Source organism: Lepidochelys kempii, chromosome 2, assembly GCF_965140285.1.
Source record: "Lepidochelys kempii isolate rLepKem1 chromosome 2, rLepKem1.hap1, whole genome shotgun sequence".
NCBI classification, from domain to species: Eukaryota; Metazoa; Chordata; order Testudines; family Cheloniidae; genus Lepidochelys; species Lepidochelys kempii.
The window spans coordinates 2120664-2148570 of NC_136381.1; the positions used below are offsets into that span (position 1 = coordinate 2120664).

At 56.9% G+C, this 27907-nt stretch overlaps 1 protein-coding gene across 2 annotated transcripts in view; it reads right to left on the reverse strand.

The window, feature by feature from the left end:
* Window positions 1-27907, reverse strand: part of BOP1 (BOP1 ribosomal biogenesis factor) — a 103757-nt gene that overhangs the window by 66981 nt on the left and 8869 nt on the right. For both annotated transcript variants that reach the window (XM_073329845.1, XM_073329846.2), the window contains exon 3: window positions 14619-14744. In XM_073329845.1, the coding sequence (XP_073185946.1) occupies window positions 14619-14744 (126 nt within the window). The remainder of the gene's footprint in view (window positions 1-14618; window positions 14745-27907) is intronic.

Sequence of the window (27907 nt, forward strand, 5' to 3'; positions counted from 1 at the left end):
AATAAATCTTTCCCAATCTCTCTTCGTTACAGCTCAGTTAAGTAGCCAAGCTCCGTAACCTTATCCCCGCTTCCCAGAAAAATAAAATACTTCATGCTGGGATTAAATGAAAACCAATGGAGCAGCAGCAGCAGCAGCAGGAAAAGACACAGGACAGAATGACGTGGGGTTTAAAAACAGCAGCGAGCGGCGCCGGAGCCAAGGCATTCCTGAGCGTGGTGAGGAGCGAGCGAGTGCTCTCGCCTCTGCCAGCCAAGCCGCCGTGCTGGACGGGCGCGGCCATACACACACACACGTGGACCGGGGCGGGCATCAGATCTTTGTCCCAAAGGGATCGCCTGTTGCGGGAATTACCTCAGCACATTTGCATTTCACCCTTCAGGTTCCCTCTCCTGCCTCCAGCCCCAACAGAGCGGGAGAGTGGGGAGAATGCTGGGAGTGGCTGGGTCTCTCTCCCAGCCTCCGGGGGCAGATCCGTTAGGACTGCTGGCGATGAGCGAGACCTTGGAGAGATTCTGGTCCAGGATTCTCCTTTCCCCTCCCCACGCCCTTTCAACGTGAAGTGTTCCCACCGTGGCAATACCAGAGCCTCTGTGTAGGCCGACCAGAGGCACAAGGGTCCCTCCATGGCCTGCGCAGCCAGTCAGCTGTTCACCTTCGCCCCTCGCGCTCGCTCTCAGCCATTGCTGCCACCAGGTTTCTCCCTGAGCCTGGCAGCTCTCCCCAGTTCAGTGCTCTCTGTCCTGTCTACTCCCTTCTCCCAGATCACTAGTGACCCTCATGAAGATCAGACCTAACACGGAGCCTGTCACGGAGTCCCTGGGCGATGCTCTGGAACTGCTCCCTACGAAGCCAGGCAGGACTCTGGGGAAGTCTCCTTTCTGTGAGCAGCCTGTCTGCAGGACACACAGCTCACACAGCTTCCACCTTCCTGGGTCTGACCTCGGAGCATTCAGCCTCCTCTGCCCCTCCATGCGCTTCCCACAGCAAGTCTGCCCAGGCAGGGTCCTGGGGAAGCCAGAGGGTCCTGCCCCCAACTCCGCAGTCAGATGTGACTCTCAGCCAGCCAGTAAAACAGAAGGTTTATTAGACGACAGGAATATGGTCTAACACAGAGCTTGTAGGTGCAGAGAACAGGACCCCTCAGCCAGGTCCATTTTGGGAGGCCGTGAGCCAGACAACCATGTCTGCACTTCACTCCATGTCCCCAGCCAGCCCCAAACTGAAACTCTCTCCAGCCCCTCCTCCTCTGGGCTTTGTCCCTTTCCCGGGCCAGGTGGTCACCTGATCTCTTTGTCTTCAACCCTTTAGCTCTCACCTTGCAAGGGGGGAAGGGCCAAGGCCATCAATTGCCAGGAAATAGGTTGTCAGCCATTCTCCGTGTCCAGACCCCTGCACACACCTGCCCTCTAGGGCTCTGCAGTGATCATACACCCTTACTCCACCACCTAGATACTTAAGAACTGCCTAGGGGAAACTGAGGCACCCCCACACTATTCAGAGGAAACATTAAGAACAGTCCCGCTTCATCACAGAGCCCCACGCCCCACAATGCAATAGGACAAGTTACCCTTGGGCCAATTCCCAAGCCACATGAAAGCGGCAGCAGAGCCCGTTTGCATTCTGAGAAATACTGTAGCAAAATCTTCACTGGAAGCCAAGGTACAGAGACTCCTGGCCCTATGGGAGAAGCGGCTTCTCCCCCGGAACGAGCAGAACTGGCTAGCTAGAGGCAGAACATTATTACAATAGCGTCTCAACGGAGATCAGGGCCCATGCGTGACAGGTGCTGTGCCCAGATACTGAGAGCCCCCTCCAGAAGAGCAAAGCCAAAGAGATAAGAGCCTGGTGGGGAAAAGCAAGGGTCAGCCCCATGCCACTGAGGAAGGGAGGGATTACGGGCTTATCTTCCACGGATGCGTGAGGGCTCATCTACACCTAAAAAGCAGCAGCAACAGGGCTGTACGTCATGGGAAGAGTTCTCCCCATGGCCTGGCTAATCCGCCTCCCTGAGGCGAATTCTTCCGTCGACCTGGCACTGGCCGCACAGGGACGTGGGTCGGCTTGACTATGCTGCTCAGGAGCTTGGATTGTTCACACCCTGGCCTGACCTAGTTTTACAGTGTAGACCAGGCTTTCGTACAGGGATTACTGCCCTCAGGCCAGCCTAGCCCAAGTGGCCATACTTCAATAGGACACTTGAGTTATCCAGAGTGATGTGAGCAGCTGAATGAACAGAGTAGCTGATGGTGAATCACTGTAACTTGAGATGTTGCACTAGAGACTCAACCTGCTCCCTGCTCCCATGGGCCCGCTAGCTCCAGCTTAAAGCGCCACTTGGCTGGAGGTAGATGTGTGCATGGGGACTGGAAGGCAGCTCCCGGTGTTGTGAAGGACATGCCCGACGTGACTTCACCAGGTCACATGGAGGGCCTGGGCCAGAGCTGGGAATGGACCCCACGTCCCAGTCACAGTCCAGTGCGCCTCTGCTTGGTGATCAGTTCTTAGCTCTGGAACATGCTTTCGCTCCTCTGGCTGCCAGAGCTCAGGTCTGGCCCATGCAGGGCATATGTATTTCCTTCCCAGGGAACCAATGGGAATTTGGAAATCGGCGACACTGATTCACTGAGTGGATTTTTAACCCAAAAAAACAACCAACCAAGCAGGGCTGTGCAGTGCCCAGCACAGAGGGGCACAATTCTGTATTCCAGCTGGGACCCCGTTTATTTCCAACACACCTCCCACTGCTGCTTACTACCTACAGGAGCGTCACCTTCTGGGTAATCTGAGCATCCTGAGGTCGTTCCTTCTGTGCACAGCAGGGAGTGAACTTTGCTCACCAGCTAGCAAGAGCCAGGATGACGTCAGTACACACACGTTTCTCTTTTCTCCTATCCCCTCCCCAGACTTCCCGGGGTGAAATCCTGGCCCCACTGAAATTGACAGGGTCAGGCCTTCACCCTGTCACTTCTCAGGTAACTGCCCGTGCTCCCTACGGCCCAGCTCAGCCACCAGCTCCTCTCTGTATTCCTCTCACGGCCACAGAGCCAGCAGCTAGTTTGTGAAAGTTTACCTGGTGCTCCGTAGTTCAAGCTTTTTACTTGCCCTGTTAAAGAGCCTGTCGAAAAGGAGTTCAGGAGCTCAGATGGGTCCAATGAGTTTATTTCACACCTCTCCTTCACCCGCAAAGCCGCCAGCTCTCCAAGCCCCCGGCCACACCAACCTGTACTCCCCTTAAGCAAAGGGCAGCCCAGCTTGCTGCCCTTTCCCCAGCAGCCCTGCCTGGCTGCAGCTGGCCAGGGAGAGACAGCGGCTATCCTAGCTCCTGCTTTTGGGGACACCCAGCTGACCGCAGGCCCCGCTCAGGAACCCTAGTCTGGTCCAGGCTGCTCAGCGGCACTGCAGGCTCCACAGGGAGCTGGGCAAACCAGCTTCAAGTCCGGCCCTGAAATGCCACTGTGCCGGGAGCCTTCAGAGCACAGGCCCAGCCGGCCCAGGGGCTGGGTGCGGCCATGGCAGACACAGAATGTCTCCCAAGCAGCCCCTGGCCACGCTCATGGAGTACGAAGCCAAACCATGGGTCAGATCACAGCACATCAGTTCCTTCCCTGCACCAGCCTGAGATCAGAAACCATCCCTGTCCGGCTTTCCCGGCGCAGCTCCTGGAGCCACAGACTCAACGGCCAGCCACTGCCTTGCCTGAGCGACAGAGCTTGGCCCAGACATCGCGGGGGCTGGTTGATTAGCCCTGCACCTGGCTTTACAGAGCCACTTCAGGTCCTGGATTCGACCGAAGCAGCCTCCTGCCTCCTCCCCCCACCCCCAGCTCTTCCTCTCACTCGTGAAACGGAACCAAGGCTGACGAGGCGGGATGCTGGAACTGGGGCCAGCAATTCACGGGGAGAGCCACCTCCCTCACAGGTTCATTCTGAATGAGCTCCTCTCTTGGGAGGAGAGAGCAGTGTTGATGTGCAGCGCCCCCGATCCGCTAAGCCAGCCCCCCATGCTCAGATGCTGATTCTGGGGAAGGGCCCTTCAGGCCACCACCTACAGCAGGGTGACAGCATGACTTTCTGAGCCCATGTAATCTCTGGAGGGGCCGCGCAGAGGCCCGCGATAGCTGCCTGGAGGCTTGGGCAGGCTTGGAGCAGAGACCCATCATTCCTTTAGAAGGGGAGGTCATGGGCTGGATCTCTGGCTTCCCAGGCCAGCGCTCTGCCCATGACATTAGGGAAGCCGCTCCAGGCACTCCAAGCAGGGGGAGTGCTCCACACTTCCCTGTGGCCCTTGTGCCTTGGAAAGATGGTGGAGAGGCTGGCATGCACCTTCACCTGTACCATGGCGGGGACCACAGCCATTGCAGGGGGAGCAACGTCTGCCACAGGGGCTATGAGTGATCCCTGCCCTGCCTGGGGGCTAGGGGAACGTTCAGACTGTTCTCAGCTCCTCTGTGCCAGGCCTACAGACGTGCAATGGTTACACTGCCCTGGCCTTCGCTGAAGAGCCCTTTGGGTACACTGCAAACCGGGAACGACATGCAATACCTTGGCCTCACTGGGCCGCCACAGGGGAATACAGACCCAACGTTAGGCGTCACGGGAGAACCACCCACAATTCTACAGTGGCGAGCCTGGCTCCAGAACCGAGCATGCCGCGCTGCCTACATTCGGGGGACTGCGGTACGCTCTGCAATCAGCAACAATTTGTACAGCTCAGGCACAGCCTTTGGACCTCTGGCCAACAAGAGCCCTGGCTGGATAAAGCCTGGGCAACCTGCGTGACCGATAAAGTGCAGACAGGGGAGGATCTAATGGGGTTAGTTCTTCAGTGTAAACCCTGCGCCTTCTCCTTTCAGCAGACACGATGCCGGTGAGTTTCCAGCAGCGGGAACGAGATCTCAGCAGGTTTGCTTGGGAGGAGGAGATTTGCTTCAAAAGGGACGAGCTGAAAACTGAGCCGGAGCAGAGCATGCAGACCTCGCACACAGAGGGGGAAAATAAATGGAAAAAAGTTTCCGCTCCTCAGCTGAAAGTTGTTGTGGGTTTCTCTCTCTCTCTCTCTCTCTTTTTGGGTCAGAGACCTGATTGTTTCAGTGTAATTCACTGATGTAATTCCTTCCAGAGTAAGAAAGTCTTTCCTGTCCCGATTGAGCTGCTGTGCGAACACTTTAAATATCAAGTCTGGGGCAGCCAGAAAATAGAGTCATTGAGTTCCTCTTTTTTATGATTGTATCAGCACCAGTTAATTGGTTTCTTTTCCTTACGCCACACACCAGCCCCGCTTGGGCCTCGTGCTCTGCTCAGGGTAGCTCTCTGCAGAGCAAGCCTGAAGCAGAAGGGTTACTGCACTTTCGCCCAGTGCCAACAGGCGGCACAGAGCCAGCCTGAGTTTCCATTTGGAAATGCCAGCCTGGCCCAGACAGAACCCAGCTGGGACGGCGTGCAGGAGGAGGTAGTCTCGCAGCGCCGACCTATCCTGGGGTGGCAGCGTGCAGAACAAGTCTGCCTCGATGCTATCAAATCCCTGCAGCTCCAACACCCCGATTGCCCCCGCCCCCGAAACACAGGCGCGGCGCAGGGAGAAACTTTCCACTCTGGCTGCAGGACCTGGAGGCCGAGCCTTCGCCAGCCTCTTGCAGCTGCTGAGGCTGCCCCACTCAGGCGAGCCCCAGCCACTCTACCATCCTCCCAACGGCCCAGAGTCCAGCCTGAGACGCCGAGGGCAGGGGAACGCCTTGGTGCTAGATCCCTCCAAACCCCTTAATAGGGAGCAACGAACTAAGGGACAGAGCTCAGACCCCTCCCGCCCCATCCAGGGTGGGTAAGCCAGGGCGTGCGGAAAGCTGGGAAGCGTAGCAGCTGGGCTGGGCGGCCCTTTGCCCAGACCCAGGCTTTCCGCCCTCCGAAGAAAGCTCCAGAGCGCCTCAAGCCAAGACCATCAGGAGAGGCAGCATCTGAGGGCCCAGCCGCACGCGGAGAGGTTCACCACCTGGCTGCCTCTGCTGTCCCCAGCCAGACAGTCAGGTGTAGCACCTCCTGCAAAGGCAAAGTGGGAACAAGCAACCTACAGAGAGAGCCCATGGACCCGCCCAGCACCCCCAGCAGGGGACAAGAGCTGCTCCAGGCTGCACCGGGCCCTTGGCCTCCTGTTACGCTGCCACAGGGGCACATGGCTCTTTGCTCAGGCCTCACAACCAAAGACAAACAGGGGAGGACGAACCGCTGCGCCGAATCGGACCATGTGAGGGGATGCCTACCCCACACAGCCCCTGAGGGGGTTCATCTGGGCATGAGAGGCCAGTTAACGCACCAGGCAGCACTGGGGGGAGAGCAAGCCAGGCTAAACTGAGACTGAAGCCCAGCTGGGGAGGGGCTGGATGGTGACTAGAGAGCCAGGAGGTTTGTAGAAGAAAAGGGCTGCAGGACAAGTGTCTGCTGTCACTCTCCAAGGCACACAAGAGGTAGGAAGCCGTCTGGGGAGACGGCAAGGAGCCTGAGCGAGCAGACCCTGGCTGCCAGCTCCAGGGTCCCGGGGCTGGAACCGGAGTAAAGTGAGAGCCTGGGTTCCCCTACCGGCCACGGAGAAAGGTAGGGCGAAATCCCTTGAAGTTAGGGGTGTGGGGACCATGGAGCCCAGAGACCGATGGAAATCCCACTGCAAGGTCATTGGACTATCACGGAGTTGGACTCCCTGCAGCAGGAGGGACCACCGCAGCAACAGAACGACTGTTGGCAGAGGGCACCATATGGGGAAACGGCCACTACGCCACACCTGGCCATGAGGAGGCGCTCCCGCAGTGAGCCAGCCCCTTTGCAGACCAGGAGCCCATCTAGCCTGGTATCCTGTCTCTGACAGCGGCCAAGACCAGGTGCTTCAGAGGAAGGCAGAATTCACTCCAAAGTGGACAATTATGAAATAGCAAAACACAGGGAGAAACTTCAGTCCGTGGCTGGCTTACACCCTGATGCAGGCATGATTAAAGCCCTTACACTTTTATTGTCGCTAAACAGAACTCTGGTGCTCTCATAATCCATGGGAATGCCTAGCATTCGTTACTTTTGCAAAGCATTTGGCATCAATATCTTGTGGCAATGAATTCCACAGGCTAATTGTGTGTTAAACCCTTTACATTATGTGTGGGAAGAGGGGTGAATAAATCAGTTTTAAATTTGTGCCTTTTCCATCTCATTGATTATCCCTTTACTCCTGTAGCCGAGATGGTGGCAGGACTGCCCAATTTACCTTACCCATACTCTGTTATTTTACAGACACCGATAGAGTGTCCCCTTAGATCCCATTTCCTCTCTAAACTAAACCACCTCAGTCTTTTAAACCCCTCTGCGTACATAAGGTCGTGTCAGGTCTTGGACTGCTCCCCTTGGCCCGCTCTGGAGCACTCCCCCCATTTCTGCGGTATCCTTTCAAGATGAGGAGATCAGAAGTGAGCACATGATTCCACAGATGGACACCACATTGATTCATAGATGATTTTCTGAATATCTCCCCATCCCATGTCTTACGCACCCTGACTTGGTGGGCTGCTCTCTCTGCTGCTGGGCACCAAGCCCAGGCTTTCATGGCCTTGTCCTCCGACAGCCCTTGGATGTGTGAGAAGAGCTCACGCTATTCCTCGCAACAGGCGCTACTGATGAACATGCTGCCCATTCACCTAGCCTAGCAGGGTCTGAAGTCCCTCCCACGCTTCTCTAGCCCTGGATTGAAATGAACGAGGGTCTCTAATGTTTCCGGGATGGGAGCAGAAAGGAATGGGCATGTTTTGGAGGAGAAGGTAGCAAAATCATGACGTATTTTCCTCAGCTGCATCAACGAGCAGGGGGCGGGAGAGAAGAGACCCCAAAGAGATGTGTGAGCGGGGCTGTGCACGAACTGGCCCTCAGCCTGGCACAAACAGAGCAGGACTCCTGCTGGCTCTGAGCGGGAAGGATGGGGCCAGCTGCCCACCAGCCCTGGGCCGAGGCGCACTTCTCTGGAGAACACACTGCTCCTTAGACCACGCAGGGCGGCAGAGTGCGGCAGATGCGTGGAGCGGGCAGAGCGAACTTGGAGCCTACATACGCAGGAGAAGAGCGAGGCTGGCTGGCCTGTTACACCAGGCTCGCAAACTGCAGCACCCCTAAGCGCAGGTGTCCGCACCGCTCCCCCCGCAGTCAAACCAGCTCTCACAGAGCCAGCACGAGCCTTGTCATCCGCAGGGGGCAGGTCAGGAGCCTCCGGGCCTCCTCCTCCAAGGAGACCATGCACTTGGCTCCAAGATGCTCCCAGCCAGGGAGACGAGGCGTTCCACCCCATCCCATCACTGCTGAACGAGACAGTCACCACGGCGGTGAAAAGGACTGAATGCCCCTGCCATGCAGCCCATGGGTCGGCACGTGGGGGAGGTGTGCCCTGATGCCCCAGTCCTGGGGCAGGGGAGAGGACGGGCAGTCCGGCCAGCACCTGTCCCCAGGGTTAAGTAGCGAGGGTGTAGACAAGCAATCCCTGGCCTTATGGCCGTATGGCTAATTACGGCCTCTCGGCTGCCTTACCTCACACCCCTCTGAGGCCACTGTGTGGGGCTAAGGGCTGGCACCTCTCCAACGAGATGTGCTAAGTGTTTAATACGGTCTGGAAGTGGGAAGCCCCAGGCATCTGCTACAGCTAGCCGGTCAGGAAGCACGCACACACACACGCACCCGCAGTGATGAGTTTAAGAAGCTGTCTGCCAGCAGTACATTCTGAAGGGTTTTTTCCCTCTCTTGGCTAATCAGCTACTGAAAGAAGAGCTCCCTCAGCCCCGCCAGCCACGGCACTCTCCCCCAGCCCGGGTCAGCTGCGCTGCGGAGGAGGGAAGTGGGCTTGGAACGGCCGGCGGCTCACTGAGGAGCACTCAACGCACCTTCATTCATTATCCACTGACATATGGAATAGTCATTGCGGGAGGAAACAGAACCAAACAAAAGCCCCAAACTGCTTCCTCCCAGCGAGGCCTGACAGCCCCTGCAGCCATTCATCTCAGCCCCGTGGAGAGGAAGAGACACTTGGACGGGACGACAAGTGTTGAAGTGGCTGTGGGGCCTGGAGGTGGGGAACGGCCCCCCCAAAGGGAGCTGCCTTAATTGCCAACCTGCCCAGGGAAACGTTTACACATCCTGTGCTTTCATGTCCTTCACCACGCGGGACCTGAGCACTGACAACCAAGAGCGGGTGCGAAGGGAGAGGGCCCTGCGGGCGATGCGGAGTTCCCGTGCCCGAGAGCGCCCGGCCAGGAAACCAAGTTATTTTGTTGTGTCTCTTCTCAGAGCACACAGTGGAGTGTGATTTGGGCGCCTGGCCAGCCCAGGCGCTGACGCCTGCCAAGCGAGCGGGAGCTCAGGGAGAGGAAATTTAGTCTGCGTTAAGCACGGGGGCACTGTGGGTCACAGCTCGGATTCTTTAGGACAGAGCTCCGAAACCCACGCACCCACAGCGGCAGAGCCAGCCAGCCCAACGGCAGCCCGAGTCACAGCCCACGCCCGGGGACGCCACCACGCAGCGCCCCACTTCCCAACTATCCAAGTGTCATCTCACCACTGGAGGCCGGGGGCTGTTACAGGCGACATGGGACCGGCTTCGTGCTATGCACAAAACACCCCTCCGCAGGTCATCGGCTCGGCACAGAAACCCGCCAGGAAACAGGCAAAGGAGCTCCCAGGGGGCAGCCAGCACAGCACCAGCCACGGGCAGCCCTGGGGGCTCGGCAGCCGACATTACCCAGCATGCCATGCAGGCTGCTCACTCAGACCTCCACTGCAGGGGCTGGACCTTTCTGTGCAGAGCAGGAACATCCAGAGCTCTGGTTAATTAGGGGTATTAAACCTCCTGCTGTAGGGGTTTCAGACAATGGATCAGACACCTGGGGAGGGGGCAGATGACCCTGCTGAGTGTCCAGTTTCTCACACCTTCCTATGAAGCACCTGGTGCCAGCCAGGGTCAGTGACAGGAGACTGGGTTAGATGGCCTGGGGTCTGACCCAGTCAGGCCATTGCTATGCTGGTGGAGCGGGAGGACTGGCTCTCAGTCCTGTCAGCTGTGCAGACTGCTCTCTCCTATAGAAGGTGAAGGTAGTTGCAACCTGTCCCTCTCTCTTAGCAAAGCCTGGATGCCCCTGGTTTGACAGGGACCAGCAGCTCTGAGGGCTGAAATCCACTGCCAGCAGCAGCCAGCCTGGGCGAGCCCCACTCCGATTTCCTGGGTACAGCTTGTGAGGATCCGGGGACTAGAACCCGGGTCTGCAGAGCCTGGGTCAGCTGATGTTCCCACAGCGCCACCAGGAGACCATGCAGAGGTACAGCCAGGGAGCACCATGGAGACCACCCAAGAGACCCAGACTGACGGTACCCTACAGCCCTCTGATTGGCCAAGCACCCGATTTATCCTCAGGGGTTGCCCCTGGAAGTTGTCCAGGTAACCACACAGATTTTGGCCCTTTGCTTGAGCTCCAGCCTCCCGACTCCAGCCCGGTACCAGCTCTGAGCTCCGGCCTCCCAACCCTGGCCTGACTCTGAACCCGACTCTTGCTTACGGGACCTGGCTATTGCAATTCCTCCAACTCCAGCTTGGTGATTACTGCCCTTGGGCAGACCTCAGCCCAGCTGTGACCGCTGGGCAACACCACCTACAGCCCAGGCCCTTACACAGCCTGGGCTGGTTCACTTGACTAACTGCACAGTTGTGCTGAGGAACACCCAGCTGGACTCAATGACCTTTGCAGAGAGGAAAGGTTTGAACCCTCCCCCAGGAACAATCACAAATCTAGAAGGTTTTGAAGTCCAGGATCTCACAGCAAGCACGGCAATATGCCCTCCCAACAGAAATGGGGGAGGCAGCCTGCCCAGAGGCAGTGCCCTGGGCAAGTCCAGTGCAGGCGGGAAGAGGCAGCAGGAGCAGAGATCTCGCTGAGCCCCTTCCGAGAAGAGAGCCGCAACCTGCAGTGCAATTCTGCAGAAAGGCCCCCTCCTTCCCCTCCACACGCACAGCCCAACCCACCAGACCGCAGCCTTACGGTCGGGGGATGAGTGAGACCGTAGCCAGGTGACTCCTTCAACGATCCAACTGGCTCAGTAGCTTCCACAGTGGCTGGGCAAAAGGAAGCCCCAGGTTGTGGGGTGAGTGCCCAGTACCTGCTGGTGGGACTGGAGTCGGGAGGCTGGCTGCTCCCCACAGCACCTAGTGGCAATAACTCACCAGATGTGGGGAGGGGGCATTAGTGTCTCTAAACAAATCCTCCTAAACAGACTTCAAAAGAGCTTCTAATTCACCCTGGAGGGCGAGGCCACACCTAGAGCGTCAGCTGGAGTCAAGGCTCAGTGAGAAACTGGCGCCCTGTTGGGGGAAACATGGCTGGCCCCGAGGGGGGCTGGCTCCACGCTCTCTTAGGGGGAAGGGGTGGCTGGGCCCCAAGCCCTCAGCCAGCTATAGGCAAGCGAGGGCTCTCAGCAGAGGCAAACACAAAGCATACAGTGTGCGCATCACAGCCGCAGGAAGCGGAAGCCTCCGGGCTCTTATGGAAGAGAGATAAATACAATCACAGAAAGGGGGTTGGGGGCAGGGGGAGGGAAGTCAGGAACAAAACCACTGAAAGTTGTTCTGATGTCAGCAGGTTCTGAATCAGTGCTTCCCCCACTGGGGCCCTGAAATAGGACCAGCTGGGGAGACAGACCTTGAATTCCTGCATGAAAGGGTTTTTCCCTGGGTTATGCTGCAGCCATTACACAAGTGTACATTTTCTAAAGTCGTATATTTCACTTCTCTCTAAATCTCTATTCCAGATCTGGGGGCAGGGACAGCCCTGGCCCAGGTGGGCCTCAAGCCCGCTAACATCTAACCTCCAGGGCCTTCACGGGACCAGACAGGCAAGCAGGCTCCCAAGCCCCCTCCTCTCAAAGCAGACTTAACACGAAGGTCCTGACCTCTTGCAATTGCTGCGTGTCTTATGAGAGCTGGGGTGTCCGCCCCGCGGCCCAGCCAGCCCCTGCTCGGGTAATTCCATCCCGGCTCTCGGAACAGCAGCCTGTAGCTCCGGACACCCCGCCAGCCTCGGCGGTGCGGCCCCGGGAGGCAGAGCACTGCACCGTCTCCTCATCCCACGCTCTGGGCCGAGCGAGCTCTTACCCTTGGGTTCACAGCCTCAGACCCAACCGCTGCCCCAAAACAGGCAGGCTGAAGACGATTAAGCAGTCTTGGGGGACTGCAAACTAACGATCACAGAACCAAGAGCGACGAGCCCCATTGCGATTCCAGCTACGCAATCCCCAGAAAGCTACAGCAGCCTTCTCTCCCAGCCTAACCCAAGAGGCAAAGCACTCCAGTGCCTATTGCCTTATGAGCCTAGGGTGGGTCCTTGGCTCTCTCCTGCCCACGTATCTTGCCTCTCTGGGCCTCTGTATCCCCTCTGTCCTGGCACTGGACTAGAGGCTTTACCGGAATCCAATGTATCCCATTTACTCCATTCCCTTTGGTCACTGATTGGGCAGCTAAAAAACAGAATCAAGTTTGCAAAAAGAAAAGGAGTACTTGTGGCACCTTAGAGACTAACCAATTTATCTGAGCATGAGCTTTCGTGAGCTACAGCTCACTTCATCGGATGCATACCGTGGAAACGTGCATACGGTTTCCACGGTATGCATCCGATGAAGTGAGCTGTAGCTCACGAAAGCTCATGCTCAAATAAATTCCTTAGTCTCTAAGGTGCCACAAGTCCTCCTGTTCTTTTTGCGAATACAGACTAACACGGCTGTTACTCTAAAAGAATCAAGTTTGTCCAGCAAGACCAATGTTTCACCTTCCCTCCGGGTTAAGCTGCTTACCGCTGATGGCTCCATTATCCTCTAGAACATAAGAACAGCCACATTGGGTCAGACCAGCGATCCCTCTAACCCTGCATCCAGTCCACTCACAGTGGCCAGTGCCAGGTGCCCCAGAGGGAATGAACAGAACAGGGAATCATCAAGTCATCCATCCTGTCGCCCGTTCCCAGCTTCTGGCACACAGAGGTTTAGGGACACCCAGAGCATGGGGTTGCATCCCCTGCTCATCCTGGCTAATAGCCATTGTTGGCCTAGCCTTCATGAACTTATCTAGTTCTTTTCTGAACTCTGTTATAGTCTTGGCCTTCACAGCATCCTCTGGAAACAAGTTCCACAGACTGACTGTGCGCCGTGTGAAGAAATACTTCCGTTTGTTTTAAACCTGCTGCCTATTCATTTCACTGGGTGACCTCTGGTTCCTGTGTTATGAGGAGTAAACAACACTTCCCTAGGCACTCTCTCCACACCAGTCCTGATTTTATAGACCTCAGTCATATCCCCCCTTTGTCGTCTCTTTTCCCGGCTGAACAGTTCCAGGCTTTTTAATCTCTCCCCACGCAAAAGCTCTTCCAGACCCCTGACCATTTTTGTTGCTGTTCTCTGTTCCTTTCCCACTTCTAGTGTCCGTTTTGAGCTGGGGCGACCAGACCCGCCGTAATCACAGAGCGGGCGTACGATGGATGGACGGACGTGAACACTGGCTCTCAACCTTCATCCCCTTATTTTACCAGGGTCCGAAGCAGACTGAGAGCGATTGCCAGGCTCACCGCTCCTTGCGAACGTTTCCAGTGCACACTGGCTTTTCAGTGCAATTCTCTGTGGCACTCGACAGGCATTAGCCAGCAGCCTCAGCACTGCACGGGGCCTGCCCTCCAGACAGCAGCATCTTCCCTTGCCACGCATGGCTTTCCCCACAGCTAAGTGCACCAGGCGCTTTCACGGGCTTGGCTCACTCACCGTAGGGGTCTTGTGGAGGGTAAGTTCAAAGCAGTTTGGGTACCAATTTCCCAGACACACAATGGAACTGGTGAAATGGCATGTATGCCCCCCCCCCGCCCCAGCCCACAGAGCAGCCAGCGTGGGGGAAATTCTCCCCTTCACCCCAAAGGCGAGCCAAGAAAGCCTCCCTGTTGATCTCGTCCCATCCTGCTGCCTGTTTTGACCGAGCACTTAGTCTCAATTCCCTTTCCTTTGGCCTTCCTGAGCACCAGCTTGCCACACGCCAACATGCCAGATCTTCCGACGCACTATGGAGGGGGACTACAGCACCGCTTTCTCCAGCATGGCCCCTAGCTCCCGCTCCGTTTGGGACACTGCTGAGGATTTCCCTCCTTGCCCTGAAAACACTCCATACAGATCAGACGTCACAGGCCTGAAGCTAAGTTTTCCAGGCTGTGGACCCCACAATGAATTACTCAAGGTATACGAGAGCAAACTGCACATGCAAAAAAAAAAAAAAAAATCCCACTGCTTCCCAGGTAGTATCAGCCGCCTCCCCATTCCTTCCTGCTGCCAAGAACTACTTCCCGGCCTCTTGACTCTCCCTTGGCTTCCCAGTCTCCGCAGAAGAGTTCTTTTCGCCTTGCCCCAGCCCTTGGAGACCGGCAGGCTCTATAGCAAGCAGGGACCAACTCCACAGCCTTACCACTCACCATGAACAGCACTTTGCAATGGGCCCGAGGAAACGCCCAGCTCACAAAGCCATGCCTGGCTGACCAAGCCCATCATGTCTCAACCACAGCAGAGCTTATGCCACTTCAACCTGGGTCCTACCTCTTCGTCTGAGCTGTCCTCCTCGTATTCACCCTTCAGAGGCAGTTCCTGCTGGGCGCTGGGCTTTGAGTCGGTCTCCAAGCTCTGGCACTGCACTTGTTCCTTCTTCTGGGAAGCCATCCTGGCCTGCAAGGCAATGAGAAGACAGACTCGGTTCAGTGTGACCCCATTACACCGACTGTGCGTGACATGACCACTTGTTTGACTCGGTAACCTCCCCCATTTGGGAATTTCAATGAAGCTCCCAGAGTGCCCGTCAGCTGCAGAGCATCACAGAAGCCAGGACCTACTGAACTCCCAAGTTTTTCCCCCCACCACCCAAGCCCTTACCCTCAGGATCCTGGGTAGACCAGGGTCACCATATTACCCAAGGAAGGAATTAGTTTATTAGACTAGGTGATTCTAAAAAAGGAACAGCCCACCCTTACAGCCCCCAGGAACAGCTCACCCTTACAGCCCCCAGGGCTGTGAAGAGAAAAAGGAATTAGCCCAACCTCCTGGGGGCTAGCCATTGGGGCAATCTTCTAGGCAGCTGTACTGCCTTCCCCAGCCACAGAGGAGAACACCCTCTAACTTGACTGACTTTTTCTCCCCCCTGCAGCTTCTGCTGGCCGGTCACCTTCTGCTAAATCCCCCAGCCAAGGGTCAAACCACAGGCACCTGCCCCACACAGCCCATGGCATAACCCCCTCTGGGAGGACACTCGCTCATTCCACGCCCAGACAAGGCTACTGCAGAGATGGGGCGCCAGACAGGACATGGGGATGGGGACGGGGAAGGCATGCTCTGGTTAGCCCAGCCCTGCCCCGCCCCAGGAACAGCGGAGAGGGATGTGTGCAGGCTCCTCAGACCCTGGAGGGGGCTAGCAGCTCGGGAGATAAACGTCTGGCTATTCAGAGCACACAGGCCTGGGCAGCCCCTGCAGGCCACATCACACATTCCCAGAGCAAGCCGGACCCAGCTCTGCATTCAGCATCCCCTTCCCTGCAAACCAGCAGCCTCAGGATTTCTGATGCTCGCCCCACATGTCCCTACAGACTCCCCACCCACAGCCCGTTTAACTATGGCAACCAAGATTTAGAACCGTAGGACTAGCAGGGACTCGAGAGGTCGTCTAGACCAGTCCCCTGCACTCGTGGCAGGACTAAGTATTCTCTAGCCCATCCCTGACAGGGGTTTGTCCAACCTGCTCTTAAATATCCCCAAGGACGGAGACTCCACAACCTCCCTGGGCAATTTATTCCAGTGCTTATCCACCCTGACAGGAGGATTTTTCTAATGTCCAACCTAAACCTGATGAAATACATCCGAGAATGCTCAAGGAGCTGACTGAGGAGATATCTGAGCCATTAGTGATCATCTTCAACAAGTCCTGAAAGACGGGAGATTCCATAGGATAGGAAGAGGACAAATACAGTGCCCATCTGCAAAAGCGGGAATAAGGACAACCCAGGGAATTATAGGCCAGTCAGCTTAATTTCTGTGCCCAGAAAGATAATGGAGCAAATAATTAAGCCATCAATTTGCAAACATCTAGAGGATAATAAGGTGATAAGTAACAGTGGGTATGGATTTGTCAAGAACAAATCGAGTCACACCAACCTAATAGCTTTCTGTGACAGGGTAACAACCCTTGTGGGTAGGGGGGAAGCAGTAGACGTGGTATATCTTGACGTTAGTAAGGTCCAGAGTGATGGGAGAAAGTCTCAGGCTAAGGCCACTGCAGGTGCTGGCACCCCAGATTCACACTGGGGTGTCTAAAGCCGATGGACAATGTATTTGAGACACGGGCTGAGCAGCAGATGGGCCTTTGCTCGGTCTGATGCCCTCTGGTACAGCCAGCCCCCAAAGCGTCCCTGCAAGGTGTGGGCTCGCTGATGACACCCAAGGGTGCTGCCATTTCGTAACCACAAGTTTTTCTTTGTGCCCAAGGCAATTCTAGCAAAGAATGGGCCAGGCACAAGGCTGCACTCACAGCCCTCTGCTAACTGTGCACCTCCCAGCAGCTCAGGGTACCCCGGGCAGCGCTCCAGAGCGACGCGCACCTGCATCTCCACGGTACCTAGGGGTGCCCACAGCATATCCAGCCATGGGTCCCCCTGACCGCTTGTCAGAAGCGATGGGATCAGATCGGATCTGCCTGAAATGGAGCCCAACACAGCTTCCAGCACAGCACAGGGCAGCCTGGCAAGGCCCCCGGTGTCCGCACACCCTGCATGTTGAGTCAGAGAGCTGCATGCTGGGATGTGTGGCGTGCGGGACTGCCCCCATGGCATTCCAGGCATTAGCCACCCTGTGCAGCCCGGGCAGGGCTCAGCCTCACTCCGACATGGGTAACCAGACAACACCACGTTGCAGAATGCGCCCACTCGTTGACCTGCAGACCCGGCCCTGGAAAAGAGATTCTCCCCCAGCCCCCCTCGGGGGACCCAGGCTGGATCGGGTTTACCAGAGGAGTCAATGAAATAATCAGAAAAACAGCCCCAGAACACCCCCCTCAGGGGAGCAGTAAAATCCACACAGCGTGCGATCACCTTCGACTGTACACAACACCAACGCCGCTCCCGCCGAGCCGCAGGGAGCCGGGTGGGAGAGAGCCTGGAAAATACAGGGCCAGCAAGGGGATGAGATTACTGCAAAAACAAAAGGCTTTATTAAATTTTTTTAAGAAGGAGATTGGAGATAAGTTTTTCTCCAGGCTTTTGGCGCTCAGATGGCTTTGGACCGGAGTTTCCATCTCCCCCCCCACTCACTTCCCCTCTCCCCCCGCCACCACGGTGAGCTTTGGAGAAAGAGCTCGCACTGCCAAACCGGGTCACTGGCGCTGCAGGCTGCCTCTGACAGCCAGTGGCACACCATCCTCCGCCCTCAGTGCCGGCCCCTTCCTAGAGCCCTCGGGCTGCATAGCCCACCGACACCCTCAGCAGTGACCTAGCCAGCAAAGAGGAGACAAGCTGTGCGCTCCCTGAGAGCGGAGATCAAACCACGGTCTCTGGGCTGCTTAAGCAGAGCCCTTGCGTAAAATCCGTCCCAAGTCACCCTCTAGCACATCTGGGATGCAGGCAGGATTCTAGTGCTTAGCGATTAACCACATCTCCGGGCATTAACCAGCTGCGGAGAACTCTCCCTAGCAAAGCAACGGTCCCCAAAAGCCACGAGGAAGTCCACAGACAGGGCAGCATTCGAGCACAGACTGGCAGAGACCCTGCCCTGCTCTTGACCAAAGGCTTTCTGGGGAGCTGCTTTCTCGACGTCTACAGGTGCCCGGAAGCTAGGCAGGCCTTTGCGCTGATAGGAGACTCAGGACTCGTCGGGGGAAGCCAGCTCACCCCTGCAGAGATGATCCAGGTGGCTGGGTACATGCCGAGTGCACTCACAGGTCATTCCTTTATCAAGGGCTGATTGGAAAACCCTTCGGTGCATTTCGCAGGTCGGTTGGTTTTGGTGCTTGGAAGAGCTCTGCTAGGAATCAGTGCGACGGGGCTCAGCTCACCCAGGGGGCAGCAGTGCAACCATTTAGTAGATTAGGGCCCTTTAACTTCTGCTTGAACTAATCGGGAGTGGTGGGTAACCCGGGGGCTTTGCTCGGCGATCAAACCAACAAAGAGCGCCTCTAATAGGCCCAGCTGCTGGGACACTGCAGTCCACTAGAGGGCAGCACGCAGCGCTGAAAGCTAACAGGGGCAAGCTAACAATTGTCCCTGGGGCAGCCCCCCACTATTGCAGACCTGCACACCCCACATCCAGCTCTGCTGATGCCCTTCAATCCTGGACTGCAGTCGGAGACGTGGGACAAGATCAGGGAAGGGAGGAAAAAGAACGAACGAGAAGGGAAAATACTGAACGGAAAGCGAGGAAGAAGGAAGGAGACGGACGGCAGAACAAACTTCGAGACGCATATTAAAAAGAGCCAGAGAACAATAAAGCACAACGAAGCACAGCCGTAGGATGCTACATTTGAAAAACATAATGAGAGCGACTGCCAAGAAGTTACACGGAAATCCAGGCGCCCCATGTCCCATCTGACATGCAGCCTGGCATTCAGCCCCGTAACCCCCTCGTCTGCTGGACCAGAGCAAGCAGCCAGCTTTCCTGGCAAAGTCCAGCCAGCACCAGCCACTGTTGCATCCTCTCACCTGGCACGGAGAGAGCCCCGAGCCCACGTGGCCGTGAAAAAGGTGAACGAAGCATGGCCTATGCTGCAGCTGAGTGGGGCGAGAGCGGCTGCTGCGGTTACACTCGAGGGCCGGGGGGGGGGTGGGTGAGTGCCATTCACTGCCTCAGCTCAGCAGTAGCTCCTGGGCCTGGCCACAGGGGTAGGTCTAAACGCAGGGCTGGCCCGGGTCAGCTGACTCAGGCTCACGGGTCTCTGGGCTGTTTAACTGCAGCACAGATGTGCAGGCTGGGGCCAGGGTCTGGGCCTCCACGAGGGTCCTGGAGCCCGGACTCCAGCCCAAGCCCGAACGTCTACACAGCCGTGGTAGGGCTCTGCAGCCCGAGCCAGCTGATGCAGGCCAGCCCTGGGGCTTTAACTGCGGCATAGACACACCCAAGGAGACTGAGCAAAACTCAGCGGCTTCGCTGGGCTCCTCACTCCCCAGCCCAGGCCTGCTCTCTCCTCACCCCCCCCCGCCGACTTAGACCAGCACCAGAGAACTCCCCTCTCGCCTGAACAGGCTGGAAAATACCTGGCTCATTATCCTCCATTAGGGAGGGACCAACGACTGCACCCCCCACCCCTCCAGGAGCCCCCCTTCCAAAAGGAGGAGGGGTGAAGGTGAATCTCTGGTCTGCTGGCAGGCCTGGGGAAGAGGTGCTGCGGATGCAAGACGTCTGGGGAAGGGGCTGCTGCCGAGAGAGGAGAAGGGATGGATTTGGGGTGACTGGTGACAGCACTGGAGGGGGGGGGGCAGGGAAGAGGAGGAATGGGAGCAGCGAGCCAGGTGCGGGATTAGTGGCAGGTGGGGTGGGTGTCCAGGGCAGGAGAAAGCAGCATGAAGTGTGCACAGGAGTCCAGTGTGATGTGCGAATGCGAGAGAGAGTCCAGGAGTGCGTGAGTGGGACGGTGGGCCCGTGGCTGGGAGCAGCGGGGGCTGCACTCGCTGGTGTTTATGGCAGAGGCCTGCTGGGAGAGCTGTGTCTGGACTGCTGGGTTTCCTTCGCAGTTCTGCCAGGCTGGGACATGCCCACGGCTGAATGGAAAGGGCTGGGATCGGGTCTATGCTCCTCTCTGCAGCCTGCAAATGACCAGGGAAGCCTTGACCTGGGAAAGGTGAAAACTCAAGTCCAACCTGCCGATCACATGGGTGTAGGTGTCTGTGTGTTGGGAACGGTGCCCCCACAGGGGTGGGTGTGTGCGCGCGAGTGTGAGACTTTACAAACTGTTACCCTATTTCTCTTGGCAGCCCTTCTGGGAGGCAGACCAGCCAGACACCCCGTCACCCACAGAGAATTGGTACAAGGATGGGAGGATTACCAGAGGGAGGCAGGAGAAGGCCAGAATTAGGACTTGCAAATTCCTGGTTCTGAGCCTGCGCCCCACAGCTCTCCCACTGCACTTCTCTGCTGACCTGCAGCAGCCCCTCCCAGTCTGGGGCGGGCCCCCTGCTGACCAGTTGTGTGGGCCTGGCCAAACAGCATGGTAGCTTTGTGATATGCCTTAGGAGGAAACCGCAGAAGCCCCTTTCATTAGTGAGTCACGTCCGCGTTTGGGCCTCAGTCGCCAGCACACTCGGGATCTGTCTACATCAGAGGACTGTCTTGCCCGGCCCCCGAGGTCCTGGCCCAGGAGGCTAGCCCCCGGCCCCTCCCGTCCCCCCTCCCCTGCAGCCACTCTGCCATGCAGGCAGCGCTCCGGGGCTGCCTGCTCACGCAGGGCAGCTTCTCTGGCTCCAACCGGGCGACACGGCAGCCAGACATGCTGCTCTGAGCGGCATGGTAAGGGGGCTGGGGCCGGGGGGCTGGATAAGGGGCAGAGAGTCCCAGGAGGCAGACAGGGAGCAGGGGGCGATTGGATGGGATGGAGGTTTGGGGGGCAGTCGGGGGGAAGGGGGGTGTCCCGGGAGGGGGCAGTCAGGGGACGAGAAGTGGGAGGGGGATAGGGGCCAGAGGCCAGGCTGTTTTGGGGGCACAGCCTTCCCTACCCGGCCCTCCATACAGTTTTGCACCCCGATGTGGCCCTCGGGCCAAAACGTTTGCCCGCCCCGGTCTACATGGCAGTAAAACCCGCGGCTGGCCCGGGACGCTGCCTCAGGCTCGCAGGGCTCAGGCTAAGGGGCTGTTTCATTGCAGTGCAGACTTTCAGGCTCAGGCTGGAGCCCAGGCTCTGGGACCCCGCGAGGTGGGAGGGCCGGCCGTGGGGCTCTCCTTGCAGGGCAGACATACCCGCAGAGGCATGCAGGAGTTCAAGTCTCTACAGCAGCTCTGTGAGCCCAGACGCGAGCGGGCCCGAACCAATCCCCCATATTATACAGAAACAGCAGCTGGAACGGCCATGTCTGCCAGCTCAGAGCAAAGCCCCTTGCCGAGAGCCTGGACCGGCCAGGACTGTGCTCTCCGAACAGCGGGAGAGTTCGGGCACGTCGGTCATCGCAGTTCAGAGAATTTGCTTGCATGGGTCTGAAACTTTCACTGATGTTAAAGAGCAGACAGACGCTGAAGATCTAGTCTGCTGACCTGCCTAGCCTGGCCCAGAGCCCTCATGCTGGGGGCTCCAGCTGTAGATGGAGGCGAACGGCCCCCCCACTCCCCCCAGAGGGCGGACGGCTCATCTTCCTGGCTGCAGCTGCCCCAGCCTCTTCCCACCAGCCCCAGCCTCCCTCCCAGTAGCTGTGTGAAAGCCACCAGACATCCAGCAGCGTCTCAGGCCAGCCTGATCGGGGTCTTACTGGGTTGGGCCTCCAGGAGGCAAAGGAGGGATAACGGGACAATTAGCCTCGGGAGTCTTGGCCTCTCTCAGGAGCCTGAAGGGCTACTGAGGTTAGCTCTGACCAGCTGTTATTAGGGCAGCTCTCCCCAGCTCACGGCCCTGTACGTGCACCAGAACTAGACCTCTAGGCTCCCCATTGCTACCGAAACGGGGAGTCTCTGTGCTGCTGCTCCCCCGCATCCAGCTGCCCCCACTGCCCTGGAACATCCAGCAACGGGGTTTGCAGCAGCCCACGGCCCACCAGTGCAGTGAATTCGCAGGCAGCGTGTACCGACTGGTGCAGCCCAGGTCTGATGAGGAGGATAGCTGCTAAAGAAGTTTCTGAGCCCTAGGCGTGGTGGAGATGCCGAGCCCGGAGAGGCTCCGGCCCAGCACGGAGGCCAGGACGTGGCACAAGAGAAAGCTGTGCAGACACCCCCCCAAAGAAGCATTGCCTGCTGCTTTCCTGACCGGGCTTGACAAAGCAACCGCCACGCCAAGCTAAGCACCCGAGAGAACCAAAAGGAGGATGGAAGAGGCAGGTCCTTCAGCTCCAGGGGTTGGGGAGAGGGTCTCTCCTTTGGAGGAGCCGACACCTCAGCTTCACCTGTTTCCTGGGGGAAGTGAGTCAAAGGGTGGGGGTCTGCAGCCGCTGCTGATCAGTCACGAAAACAAAGCGAAGCTAGTAAGGCTGTTAACCAGCCTGGGGCTAACTCACCCCGAGCTGCTCTAGCCTCGCGGCCAGCTGCGTGGGCCAGGTGTTGCAGACACCACGCTAGCTTCCCAGGCCAAAGCCCTGCCTTGCCAGCAGCACCATGCTGCTGGGATCAGCTGCGGGGAGACACCCCTGAGCGCACTGGCTGAGACGCCCGCGGACAAAAACAGCAGCAGCCATCGAGTGCCACAAACCAGCCTAGGGTTCGTAAGCATGGCAGGCAAGGCCTTCGGTCAGGGAGAAAGCAGCGCCTGCCTCTGGGAACGCATGGGGTGTCCCAGGGCCAGGAAGGCCTCGCAAGTGCTGACAGACCAACCTGATAGCTCTGGGCCTTTGACCACCTCAGTGCTGCACTGCACGGGGCGGAGGGAAGAGAAGCAGCGACTGGGCAGCATAGAGGGGAACGTACTGCGGCCTCACTCGTCGCAGGGGGTGCCCCGAATCCTTTAGAAACAGAGCATCCGATCAGACCTCCCTGCTGAACCGTGGAGTGTGACATCAAGCTCTCGGGGGGCCCCTCGGGACAGCAGGGTCCTACTGCCAGTCTTGGCACAAGCTCTGCATGGATAGCGTCCCAGGGCTGCCTATCCCCAGCGTGGCACAGACGGATTCCGGACTCTTTCACGGTGCCCCAGAGAGACCGGCAGAGCCGAGGGGGCTTCCTGGATTATAAAAGCAGCCAATAAACAACTCAGCATGGCCTTCAACGGCAGGCAGCTGGGCTCCCCCGGAATCAGGCCGCTCTGCTCCGCACAGGGGCTGCCCGGGAGGAAAGCATGGCCTGTCACGTGCTGGAAGCCCTCAGCAGGAAATCTAACCTGATGGCAACGGCCTAACTACTGCACAGTCCTGTAACCTAGGCAGGCGCGAAGGACAGAGGCCTCGAGCCTGCCAACAGGCGGGGCAGTGGCCCTTTGGCTCTGGGCCCCCGAAGGGAACGGGGCGGCTCAACTCCGTCCAGCGCCTCCCCACTCAGACTGGATCCTGGCTTATCAACGGACTCAAGTGGCTGTTGCTGTCCGGGAGGTGCCCAACGAGAGCCAGGGCAGCGAGACAGCAGGGGGCTAGGGATGGAAGTTTGTTGCATGGCTCCTGAACAGGAGAGCTTTGCTTCCCAGCTGCTTCCGTCTAGTCACCTCCCAGAAGCGTCCTCCCCCACCACGGTGGATAAGCAGGATGCCCCGGCACTGTGTGTTCTGCTCCATTGCAAGAGCTTCCGGGCCTTGCCAGTGCGGGAGAACAAGCTCAGAGCTTTAATGCCATGTGTGCAGGAGAGCCTTCTCCTCTGCCACTCTGGCCATTCAGAACACCCTCCTGGCCACGCTGGCTACTCTCTCTCTACATCGCAGCCTAAGCCCCTCTCCTGCGTCCAGGCACCCTAGTTTCACCCCTATCCCCCCATTAGATAGCTGAACGAGGAACTACTGTGCATAACAGACACTAGCTGTGGGTATGGAAGGAGACAGCCCCTACGCCTGGCAGCTGTCGCAGCACACGCTGATTTCCCTTTCACAAGACGACAGGCCAATCCTGTTGGTGTACACTCCCAGAGCATTCAAAGAGTCTTCGCTTACCCCTGCCACAGGACAAAGCTCTCCACAAGCGGTCTCCTTCCTGGCATTTAGTGCCCTAGACTTGCAAAGCACTCCTGCCCCGAGTGAAACGTCCAGGTCATGATTTACGGAGAAATACAGGTGTCAGACACCAACAGTGCTTAGTCACTTTGACTCAGAATTCAGTACGTCTTTCGTACACTTCCATCCCCTACACGCATGACCAAAGCGGGTAGGTTTCTGAAGCACCAACTCTCTCAAAACTTCTTGTCTCACAGCATCGAACCAGAGGAGCACATGACCATAGGCAACCACCAGAGATCAACAGAAGGCCTATGGAACACACAACCCCAAAACCAGAGAGCTGTTCTCCCAGGCTTTCACTACAGAAGCCAACAGCCCCCCCGGCCCACTCTCACTTCAGCTTGCTTTCTACATGGAAACCAGGGATTCTCAAATGCTGGGTTGGGACCCCAAAGTGGGTCATGACTGTGCTCTAATGGGGTCACCGGGGCTGACGTTAGACTTGTTGGGTGGTGTCGCTCAGTTTCCACCCCCACAAAACCAACCCAGATTATTTTGCATTTCAGTGTCCTGACCGTTTATATTGCACCATTGCTCCTGGATCTGGTCCCTACTCTACTAGCCATGAAGTCAGAAGGACGCCCCGTGAGACAAAGATACAAAGCTCTGGCAAAAGAGATGGCCAAGCTCTAAGGGCTAGACATGCGTTAAGAGGCTGCCAAGACAGTTGAGCTCTCGGACATCCACACGCTGACTGTAAAGGAGTCCTGGCCTACCAGTTCCACCCCCTCGCTGCATGCAGGCAGAAAGCAGAACGGCAGACGGTCGGCAATGGAGAGTGTCAGTTTTATGCTCAAAGCTAAATCGCCCTCAAACTGCCCCACTGTTGGTTCAAGTGCATGTAGGTCAAAAGTTTGGCAAAAGACGTGGTGGACCAAAACAGATGGATTTACTCATCAGGACACCGAGTCGCCCTGAAACTTTCCCTGCAAGGTAGAATACCAGCATCATTCCCGCCCCGTTCGTAAGGCGTCAGAGTCCATAAAACTGCCCAGGAGCCTCTGAGAATCCACAAGACCTCAGGGCGGTGAGGCACTCATCCTGGGCCTGCCTCCCTGAAGCTTCCACAATCCGGGGGGTGGGGCACATTTCTCTTCACAGCCTCTCCCCACCTTTACTGCTCTCCTTCCTTGACCCATGCCCAAAATGGCAACCCACCCCTACCCTGCTCCCCAACAGCTGCGACATTGCTCTGACAGGACCCAATCCCCTTCCTAGTTCAGACTCAAGATGCAGTCTAGGCGTCTTATTCCTTCTGCGTGGACCAGAGAACAACTCTGGCCTGATGATAGAGGTCCCTGGGAGTGTCTGGGGATCTCCGGTGCTTGGTTAGCTGAAGAAGCTACTACAGAAGGGCTTTAATGCAGGAGAGGGGAAGAGAAGCCGGCACCTCAGGTCACCGTACGTTGCCTGATATTGGGACTTCCTTTCAGGGACAGAAGCTAGAAAGCTACCCAGATCAGGCAGCACCAGGGTCCATGCAAACCCCAAGAGGGTCCTGTGCCCCGCCAGGCCCCAGAGTGCGGACCCATGGGTCTGTACCAAACCAACAACCTCCACACCAGCAGTTACTGATCATTGCTGGGCCCGTCTCCCTCTCAGGCACCAACAGCAGACCCCCGGCAAAGCACTTGAGCAAAAGAACAAGGAGAAGAGCAGGCTGTTCCGAAGTTGGACGAGGGAAGGCAGGTATGAGCGCAGTTCAAGGGAGTCTACATTGCCACCGAGGGCCATGGAGAGGCATCCTGGAGATTACACGTCCCACCCGGGGCAAAACAGCCAGGTTTAAATGAGCGGTCTCCAACACTGGCGTGGGTGAGGTGCCCTGCTCTAGCCCCATCCGGTTAGTTCGTTCTGACAGGCCAGGCCTGTTTTCTGAGTTGAGTGCTATTTCCAGGGCAAAGGCCAAACTCTTCAGCCACATGGGAGGGTGCCCAAGAGCAGCAGTATTTGACACAGTGTACACCGCAGACCAGGCCCTACGCCCAGCATCCTACGCCTCCACACTAACTGATCTGCTTCTTTGACACCGCCCATGGGCTGCTGGACAGGTTAGCAGCACAGCTCGCACCGTAGCGAAGCCTGGACACACCCGTACAGCCACGAGCCAGAGGAGAGGGCAGCCGAGACCGGACACGCAGGCTCCATCTATGCTAGCTGCGTTTGGCACCCACCATCAAACACAGCTCCCAACATAGAATCATAGAATATCAGGGTTGGAAGGGACCTCAGGAGGTCATCTAGTCCAACCCCCTGCTCAAAGCAGGACCAAGCCCCAATTAAATCATCCCAGCCAGGGCTTTGTCAAGCCTGACCTTAAAAACTTCTAAGGAAGGAGATTCTACCACCTCCCTAGGTAACCCATTCCAGTGTTTTACCACCCTCCTAGTGAAGAAATTTTTACTAATATCCAACCTAAACCTCCCCCACTGCAACTTGAGACCATTACTCCTTGTCCTGTCCTCTGCTACCACGGAGGATAGTCTAGAACCATCCTCTCTGGAACCACCTCTCAGGTAGTTGAAAGCAGCTATCAAATCCCCCCTCATTCTTCTCTTCTGCAGACTAAACAATCCCAGTTCCCTCAGCCTCTCCTCATAAGTCATGTGTTCCAGACCCCTTATCATTTTTGTTGCCCTTCGCTGGACTCTCTCCAATTTATCCACATCCTTCTTGAAGTGTGGGGCACAAAACTGGACACAGTACTCCAGATGAGGCCTCACCAATGTCGAATAGAGGGGAACGATCACGTCCCTCGATCTGCTCGCTATGCCCCTACTTATACATCCCAAAATGCCATTGGCCTTCTTGGCAACAAGGGCACACTGCTGACTCCTATCCAGCTTCTCGTCCACTGTCACCCCAGGTCCTTTTCCGCAGAACTGCTGCCTAGCCATTCGGTCCCTATAGCGGTGCATTGGGTTCTTCCGTCCTAAGTGCAGGACCCTGCACTTATCCTTATTGAACCTCATCAGATTTCTTTTGGCCCAATCCTCCAATTTGTCTAGGTCCCTCTGTATCCTATCCCTGCCCTCCAGCGTATCAACCACTCCTCCCAGTTTAGTATCATCCACAAATCTGCTGAGAGTGCAATCCACACCATCCTCCAGATCATTTATGAAGATATTGAACAAAACCGGCCCCAGGACCGACCCTTGGGGCACTCCACTTGATACCGGCTGCCAACTAGACATGGAGCCATTGATCACTACCCGTTGAGCCCGACAATCTAGCCAACTTTCTACCCACCTTATAGTGCAGTCATCCAGCCCGTACTTCTTTAACTTGCTGACAAGAATACTGTGGGAGACCGTGTCAAAAGCTTTGCTAAAGTCAAGAAACAATACATCCACTGCTTTCCCTTCATCCACAGAACCAGTAGTCTCATCATAGAAGGCGATTAGATTAGTCAGGCATGACCTTCCCTTGGTGAATCCATGCTGACTGTTCCTGATCACTTTCCTCTCATGTAAGTGTTTCAGGATTGATTCCTTGAGGACCTGCTCCATGATTTTTCCGGGGACTGAGGTGAGGCTGACTGGCCTGTAGTTCCCAGGATCCTCCTTCTTCCCTTTTTTAAAGATTGGCACTACATTAGCCTTTTTCCAGTCATCCGGGACTTCCCCCGTTCGCCACGAGTTTTCAAAGATAATGGCCAATGACTCTGCAATCACAGCTGCCAATTCCTTTAGCACTCTCGGATGCAACTCGTCCGGCCCCATGGATTTGTGCACGTCCAGCTTTTCTAAATAGTCCCTAACCACCTCTTTCTCCACAGAGGTCTGGCCATCTACTCCCCATGTTGTGATGCCCAGCACAGCAGTCTGGGAGCTGACCTTGTTAGTGAAGACAGAGGCAAAAAAAGCATTGAGCACATTAGCTTTTTCCACATCCTCTGTCGCTAGGTTGCCTCCCTCAGTCAGTAAGGGGCCCACACTTTTCTTGGCTTTCTTCTCATTGCCAACATACCTCAAGAAACCCTTCTTGTTACTCTTGACATCTCTTGCTAGCTGCAGCTCCAGGTGCGATT